The 8592-nt window shown below is 39.4% G+C and overlaps 1 protein-coding gene across 1 annotated transcript; it reads right to left on the bottom strand.

The window, feature by feature from the left end:
- Positions 1-3236: 3236 nt before the first annotated feature.
- Positions 3237-7149, bottom strand: LOC149020510 (cyclin-D1-1-like). The gene is made up of 6 exons (XM_089148670.1): positions 6727-7149; positions 6276-6362; positions 5734-5838; positions 5341-5542; positions 5112-5245; positions 3237-4984 (listed from the first exon to the last, which is right to left on the bottom strand). Exons 1-6 carry the CDS (start codon positions 6976-6978, stop codon positions 4685-4687), a joined length of 1080 nt encoding a protein of 359 aa, XP_089004796.1. The 5' UTR covers positions 6979-7149; the 3' UTR covers positions 3237-4684.
- Between the last annotated feature and the right edge of the window lie 1443 nt (positions 7150-8592).

The raw sequence follows: 8592 nt of genomic DNA, 5'->3' as shown, positions 1-8592 counted from the left end.
AGGCCCATATCTCTTTTCTCATGCCCACTTAAAGCTGAATTTCCAGAAAGAAAGGGTTGATGGTGAAGAGCTATCAGATTCTGTCACTCCTCCCTAGTTGGAATTAGTAGAAGTTGTAGTTGTAGAAGTAGTGTCTTTGGCATTTGGGCTTATTCTTAGGATTCCTTACTTTTTGAAAGAGCATATTAATGAAGAATAAAATCCCGAAAAAGGGGTGTGAGGACCCTTTGCCTTTCAATTCTCCAACCAAAGTTGCATCAGATTTTTATTCCCAAAAGAAAATGATTGTTTATGAAAAGTAGCCGCTTTGGCTCCCTTAGTTCTACTTCTTGAGAGTATGCTTTTACTCCACTTCCTCCTTTATGACATATATATATATATATATATGAACCACAGGTCTCGATCTCATGTGCTATTATAGCCCAATTATCACATTCTTTCACCCACCAAGTGCAAGCCTTTTCTTCTTCTGCCTATGTTCACTTTTCAGTGGGCTGTGCGCACTAGTGGGCTTTTCTTTTATAGTTTACAAGTGGGCACCCATGACGCTCCAAATCCAACATCTTCAGAACACGGCCGCAATAAGAACGTTACACGTCGTTCTCTTTTCCGTAGATTATAATTATAACCTAAAAAAGGAGTTAGCTTCACTAAAATGGTCTTGTGGGCCCAATGATGCTGATCGTCGACTACGCGTCTGAACCCCACCCCTCCTTTCTCCTGGCTGCTGCTGTATATTGTTCCCAGTGCACATTTTCACAGGTAGCACGTGGTCAAATTGAAGAATGGTGGTGGCTTTGGATGGATGGGGTTGCATGCAAAATGGTTCTACCTTTGGTTTTGTAAGCGGTTAAACCGGTTAAATCGGTTGAGCCATCAGTCCCTAATAGTGCGTCTTTATTTATTTATTTGGCCAAAACAGTCGCTAGCTAGTGCGTCAAAAGTTTGTCTTTTCTTAGCAGACCTAGACGTATGTGATATTATTCCGGTTAAAAATTAGTCTTTTTTTAAGTAGCTTTCACCCTATTTCAGGTAGTTTTTTTTATTATTAAATTCTTGATATGGTATGTACAAAATTTTAAATTATTGACTAATGCATAAAACTATAAATGTTTTAAAACTAATACCATCGATAAATTTTTTCGCAATCCCTGAACCAATACTTAAGGTCTAAGTTTGGACTAGGGAGGTTCAGCAAGCACTTCTCAAATAAGGCATTTCTCAAATAAGGCACTTTTTTCTAAAGGGCAAATGACATAGCAAGGAGACATTTCTACCCTCACGGGACTTCTTGGTAGAAATGATGAGAGAGATGGGTCCCACATGATATTCACTTCCACGTTTAATGCGAAAATGATCTTTGATATCTTAATGCGAGTAAGGAAGCTTCAGCTTCACTCAAGGTTTCCTTGAGCCTAGAACCGGCAATTCATTTGTCCACTCAATAGAAGACGGCTATCACGTTAGTATCAGAATGATGCTGACACTTTATCCATTGACAAGATTTTCCAACGGCAGGATTATCTGGCCATCCAATTTATCTCTCAAGCCTCAACTCGAAGTCACCTTCGCCCTCCATCTTGGTCGATGCGCATTTAAGGGTCGTGAAGCATCCACTATCTCTTTAGGTATGGACCTGCTATATAATCCACCACTATGCCTGAACGAGGGTAAGACTAGGACATTCCTGTCCTCATTCTCTTGCATTTAACTCCAAACGAACAATATCATCTTCATCTCTTTGAATACTTATTCTTTAAGGAGTCTCTGGTTTTCTTATTTGAACTGACTTAACTATTGGAGGTGGCTTTCAGTCCCCTGAGGCGGTCTACTCTCACCATTATTTTGGTCTCAAGAACTAGGTTCATATTAGAGATGAATCAGAGAGCTAAGAGTACATTTGTCACTCCGACATAAAGCTAACTCAATCTATCATGCATATCAAATTGAATTTCATCAAGCACATAATATTCACTAATATTCTACTTCTTAGAATAAAATTTTCAAAAAAAAAGAGCTTTGAATTGAATTTTTGCACACAAATACAACTCCTGATTCTCCTTATCTCTTCTTTCTCTTAGTTTAGATCCTTTACCCCAGCTCTTCTTATTTCGAAAGTTTCCTCTCAAACTCCACTTGACATAGGAGAAGGTGGGAGAAAATTTTTAAAGATAGAGGGGATGGAGAATCTGGACTGGATTCTAAGAGATCTCTTCCTCTAAAACGATAGATTGGGTGACCACTAACTTGGGATCTTGGGATCAGGCAAGCTGGCATTCTCCAAGTACCAAGGACAGGTTTGCCAAGTTTGAAGAGGGCCCATGTCAATAATGTATCTGATCCTGTGGTCCCTACACATTGCATTGCCTGATACAAGATATAAGATCTAAGATCTAAGATCTAACAACCTTTATGTGAATACTCCCAAGAATGACACCCAGCCACTGCACAAACCATTGCCCCACATCCAAGTGTCATCTGTCCATTAGTCTGGCTGAGATGTCACGATCCTATTAATTTTTTTTATCGAGTTCGTCCAAGGACCTGGGCCATCTCTTGGGTGGCCTGCCTATGTTTGGTTCGTTCCCTGGAGTACTCACTGCAACATTTTTGTTTGTATCATTATAACCTCGTGAGTGTGTTTCTGGTCTCTAACCGGGAAAGAAGAAAAAAAAAGTGTTTCTGGTCCTCACCTGTTGTACAGTGTACACATACGATGAAACAGTTCCGCCTTATGTCACCCTCAATCCAGACTCTTCAAATTTACAACTCTTACGTTTTACTTATGTTGTGGGCCTAGAATCAGGGCCATCTGATAACAACTCGACGTCAATGTCCTTATTGGCCTTCCTGTTGCTTTCAATATTGTAGTTGGCACAGTTCCTTGCTCATTTCAGGTCTAAAGGGAATTTTCAACAATACAAGTTCACTGAACATTTTTTTTAAAAATTTTTAATTTTTTATATGAGATTCATCCAGGCCAAAGTGGGTGAAAACCCAAGACCTACCAAAGTTGGATCTTTAACCGCTTAAACATATCACATTTGGTTTCACTGAGCAACTTGGCAACTCGTAAATGAGTCTCAATTTTTGATATGATGTTGAGACACATGTCACACATCTACAATATAGTTCATTTTCTTGTCAAAAATAAATTGAATATTAGTCAAAAAAAAAAAAGAAAAAAAGAAAAAAAAAAACCTCTAAACCATTTTGCCTTTGGCCCATTTCACCAGATTTCACAGCGTGCGTGGCTGCCTTCATTCAACATTCTGCGGCAATGTCAATCACCTTTCGGATGCAATTTTTGACTAGAAAACATCATCAAAGGAGATATCAATCAAGGCATCTCTCAAGTGATGGAGGATCGAATGGTTCACAATTTTTAGATACATGAGCAGAAAGGACACAGATGTCAAGCTGCAGTAAGTAGAAAATTTCGGGTTTTATTAAGTAAGGGCAACGGGATTGTCACGAGAGAAGGAAGCGGACCAATTAGACCCTCACAACCATCTCTAGTTCTCTAGAAAAGTCTTAATCAGTGACCGAAACTTTAAATGGATGCGGGACCAATTGAGTCCCTTCAGTCCTATGTTCTCTTGCAAAATTCCAACTCTGTGCTTCATCAAAAGAAAATAAAACAAATTGCAAAGTTACAAAAGTCACGGTTGTCGTTCACATGCGAAAGTAATCAAAGAGGCACCATTGGTGGAAAACAACTGAGGAGAGAGAGAAGAGAGATTACAGTAAACATATATATGAAAGTTCCATTCTATGATATAAACAAAATACAAACATTAAAGGCCCCAAAGACCTCTAAGTTTTGTTGGGCCAAAATTTGGCCCAAAAAAGAAAAAGAAAAAAAAAATGAATACACACGTGACACGTGGAAAACCTCACCCGCCAGTGGGCAAGTTTGAAGTGTCAAAGTAATCGTTAGGCCAAAGTTAGGCCATCAATACAGGTTTTTTCTTTTCCCGCCAAAAAAGAAGAGTAAAAAACCAAACATACACACACGTGTGGCAATGAAGCCATACGTACGTAGAGCTACACATATACCATGCCACTCTCTTGATTTGACTCTCTATACATACTATACTTAAATAACCCGATTTTTCTTATTCTCAGTACACTCTCTTTTATGTCTTTTGGAGGAGCTGGTTGGAAAGTACTGATGGCGACCTCTTGAATGAGAAGTTCTTGACTTATTTTAGCTGCCACCATGAAAGCACCTCAATCTTCAATCCTTATTTTCCTAACCCATTTCATGTCTCACTTCTTTCTCCAAGCCTTGCCTGACCCCGCCACCTCCTTCTCTCCCATTCAACAATGAATGCTGCCTTTGAATTCAATCCCCACTTCTTTCTCACACTCCCATCCGGACACTCCACTAATGAAAGCATGAACTTCCCCTCAAAGATATTATATAATAAATACCCTCTCCCTTGGGAATCTGCAACTACTATCATCAACCCCATTAATTAATTAAGGGCAATGCACACACCCTGACTAGGCTTGGAAGGGAAAAAAAGACAAATAATGATACCCAAAAACGCTCCAGAATTCCCCCATACCCCCAGACACTAGAAAACTCTATATCAATCAAAGTCAATAATCAAGATCACTCTCTACAGGAAAAATCCTCTCAACAGGGGAAAAAAAAGATATTGATCGAGGATTCTAGCTAGACACCTTTGGACCAGCAAATATTTTTACCATCTCTTTCAATCTCTTCACTATTTTCGGAGTTGACAGGATTGTCCTTATCATTGATCTCTACCCATGAGTAGTTGTTTAGCTTTCTCCTTTTGTTGGATGGAGATGATGAGGATGACGATGATAAAGAATATGATGAGCTTCCCGACCCAATCCCACCCAGAGTTATGACTCTGATGAGCTGTGGTACTACTCTTGCAGGCTTTCTCTGGCTACCGTATTGAATCACAGACTGTTGCATTAGCCTGTAGCAACTCACAATCATTTCCTGCAGGAAATTACACATTTTAAAGTTAAGGGCAACAGTTATTCTAATTCTCCTCAACTAATAATGACAATTACGTCTATATATATATATATATATATATATATATATATATATATATATAGCTTACTTTGTTTAGTCCATCGCACCAGGATCCAGCACTTCCAGGGTTGACAACAACAGATAGGCTTGGTATCTCATTCGCAGCACAGAGTACCGCTGCAGCAGCCAAGGATGACGGCAAGTAATCTAGGAAGTTGATCTCTGCATTGAAACCAGTATGAAATATCTCTCTCAGATCTCTATTGCTCAATTCTCATCTCTGTAATTGTAATTCACTAATTTTAATGGATATTTACCTCGGACAGTGGTTAATATAGTCTGGGTGGCGCGTGAGACGAGTGAAGCTATTAGAGTAGAAGTTGGGTCGAGTTTGCAAGCAAAGAAAGTGATGAAGTCGAAAGGTGTTATGGAACGAAGCCTCCAATCCAAGGTATCCAAAACCAGAAGTTCCATTCTGCGGATTGTCCTGGGTTCAAAGATGAATTTCGCACCTTCTATCTGCAGCAAAGTTATGATTAAGTATTCCCCTGTTAATTAATAATTTACATGATGAGAGGAAAGAAAAATTTGATAAATGGGGTAGGAAAGGTTAAATGTCGTAATCTGAGGGTTACCCACCTTCTGTGTTCTGACACATTTAATTTAAAGGAAGGATACGTTAAAGAAAGAAGAGAGACAAAGCTACATACCTGAAGATCCAGAAGTGAAGGAACTAGGGTTTCCTCCATCTTAGCTGCCAATGACAAGCATGCTACGGATAACAGTTGTAATTGCCACCCTGCTCCTTTTACTTCCTGACATACATTTATAATGAAAAATGACTATAATAATTAATTCTATATTGCCCATGCTAATCTTGATTAATTAATGTGAAATAAGTATGCTTAGTGCACTTCAACTAAATGCCACAATAATCATCCACTTGATAATAACAGTTCATACTAGCAGGCGCAATCAAAGCCGTCCAACCAATCCAACTTTTTGATGGATTTTATTTTGATCAAAATCAACGCCTTATACAGTTATACCCCGTGTGTTCTCAATCAATTCTCATCCCTATGCCTAAATTTTAATCCAACGGTTTGCATCTCGCTGATTCTCTCTCTTATAATTCATTGTTGAAATCTTTGTTTCTTTGGTTGGTTGGATTCAAAGAATCAAAGGTCAATGTAATGCCTGATAGAATCTGAGTATTAGAGCGGAAGTGAAGGTGACGTTGACAGAAACCTACCGGCAAACGGCGAGAAGAGAGAATTCGATCCATGTAATTGACGGAGAGATAAGCCGTTAACGGCTGAAAACGGTAGAACGCATGCACCTGCACAAAACCAACGTGATTCCATTAATGGAGTCTCTGACATTACTTCTGGAATAACTAATACACATACGCGGCACTCATCGGCCGTTAAGATCCGAACAACGTGATCAAGTCTGACACCTCAGCTAGTATAGTATAGCTCTTGTTCTTGCTAACACTTAAAACTAAAATTTTCCGCCGGTGCCGGAAAACTCTGGACCAATCCGGATCGTTACCGATGTTCAAGTAACTCACAAGTCACATCTCTGCAACTAAAAGCCTCACTTCTCTTAATCCACGGGATAAAGTCCGTTACCGGAAAAAATGAAGAACAAAAAAAAGCAAGAAAACGCGAGAATCGGTGGCGTTATTATTATTAGAATACCTTGAGAATCCATGCAATGGATTCCTGACGAGCGGAAGCGTTGAGTTCTTGAGATCGAAATCTGGTTGGATAATCCAATCCAGGCATGTACTTTCCTTCTTCCTCAACGGAACTGGCCATCGTGACCTCGATATCGGTAGGGAGTTGGAAGTGTGGAAATGAATATTCCGGCGATTCTCCGTCAAATATGCCGACATCCTCATCGCAGAGAAGATCGGAGGAACAATCGGAGAAAGATGAGTACATTGACATGATAATCCTCCGCTAGAGTAACTCTTCATTCTCTTCCCATCTTCCTCAATTCAAACTCAGAACCCTCGATCTGAAGCATCCGATGCGATCGATGCAATACGGAAAGTCACCGGAGATTCAATCTGAAGTGAGTGTGTGAGTGTGTGAGTGAGAGAGAGAGAGACTGACTTTAGCTTCTTAGACTGCCTCATTTCTGTGGTGTCCAGTTATATATATATAAATATGGATTGAAATTTCTGTAGTTTTTTGTTTTTTTCAAAGGATAAAACTAATCTCATATTTTAGCGATGATAATGATTTGGATTATGGAGAGGTAACCTATCTTTTATTTATAAAAGAAAATTGAAGAATTAGTAACTACTTATGGCGGGGTTGAGTTAGTCTCCCCGTTAAAATTGGTTACCGCTAGCGGGAAAAAGATGTACACGTGTGTCTCCGTGATTTAAAGCTTGACAATGTCTCCTTCCCTAGATTTGCTAAATAATTGAACGTTATTAGTTAATACGTTACAAAATAAATAAATAAATAAATACTTGCTACAATTATGACCTGTATACCCTTAGCTTCATTCACATGTTTTACAACGTCAAAATCATACCTGCTGGATTCATCATATGATTTGACGAGGAAAAGACTGATGCTTCTCGAGGAGCATGTCTGTACGTATGAATGTACTACTTCACAGGTTCTTGTAGTTGTAGCTTGTAGGAACACTTATTAGTGTAATTAGCATTAATCATATATTTTCGTATTGATTAAGTCTAAGCATTAGAATTTAGTATCGAGAATGTCAAAGAAGAAAAAAGGGGGGGGGGGGGGGGGGGGGGGGGGGGGGGGGGGGGGGGGGGGGGGGGGGGGGGGGGGGGGGGGGGGGGGGGGGGGGGGGGGGGGGGGGGGGTGGGGGGGGGGGGGGGGGGGGGGGGGGGGGGGGGGGGGGGGGGGGGGGGGGGGGGGTTTTGTGTAAAATGTCACATCCAATAATAAATGATTATGGGTCTCCAATTTTAGAACGGATTAGATAAATAAATGGACCTGCTCTAGTCTATCACCTTTAGTAGAACGCTCCTCCAATTATTATAAAGCCATTGTAAATTTTTAAATAGCACAAGTGAACCTCTTCTATTGTCAAAAAAGACAAGTTAGACTTGCGGACTTAAATTGTTGATTGGTCAAACTTCCTATGTTGAATCTAATATTTATTTCTTTGAATTCATTTTTCTTAATTTTATTTGTAGGCTATAGATTTTACTCACCAAGGTAGAGATCTTTTTTAGGTTTATCTTTTAATTAAGGGTGGGGATGGAGAGAGAGTGAACCAATGATGAAACTAGATCATGCATGATGAATCTACCATCTACACTAAGTAATGAATAATGATACAAGTTAGGGAGCTAAATTAGATATCCAAACCGATTTACACCGTATAATTCTAAAGATTGAACCCTTGTGCATCATCAATTTTTATGGAACTTAATTGGGAAGTTGCTAGTTAAACTAGTCAAATTGTTAACATGAAATTAAGATGTATTATGTTTTACGATTACATCAAAATATAGTGAGGATAAACATTCTCAAAGATCCTTCAAACAAATCTCTAATTTTAATGGACTATCA

This window comes from Hakea prostrata, chromosome 3 (genome assembly GCF_041222555.1).
Source record: "Hakea prostrata isolate BN-2017 chromosome 3, UWA_Hpros_2, whole genome shotgun sequence".
Lineage (NCBI taxonomy): Eukaryota > Viridiplantae > Streptophyta > Magnoliopsida > Proteales > Proteaceae > Hakea > Hakea prostrata.
The sequence above is the reverse complement of the archived record's forward strand: the minus strand, read 5'-3'. Positions and strand labels throughout refer to the sequence as shown.

What these genes read in the sequence shown, in the direction of transcription:
- LOC149020510 (XM_089148670.1), bottom strand. Translation starts at nt 6,978, where the DNA reads ATGTCAATGTACTCATCTTTCTCCGATTGTTCCTCCGATCTTCTCTGC. An exon ending in TATATTAACCACTGTCCGAG is followed by an intron (nt 5,246 to 5,340) that starts GTAAATATCCAT and finishes GTTTCAATGCAG; the next exon opens with AGATCAACTTCCTAGATTAC. An exon ending in GGTGCGATGGACTAAACAAA is followed by an intron (nt 4,985 to 5,111) that starts GTAAGCTATATA and finishes AATTTCCTGCAG; the next exon opens with GAAATGATTGTGAGTTGCTA.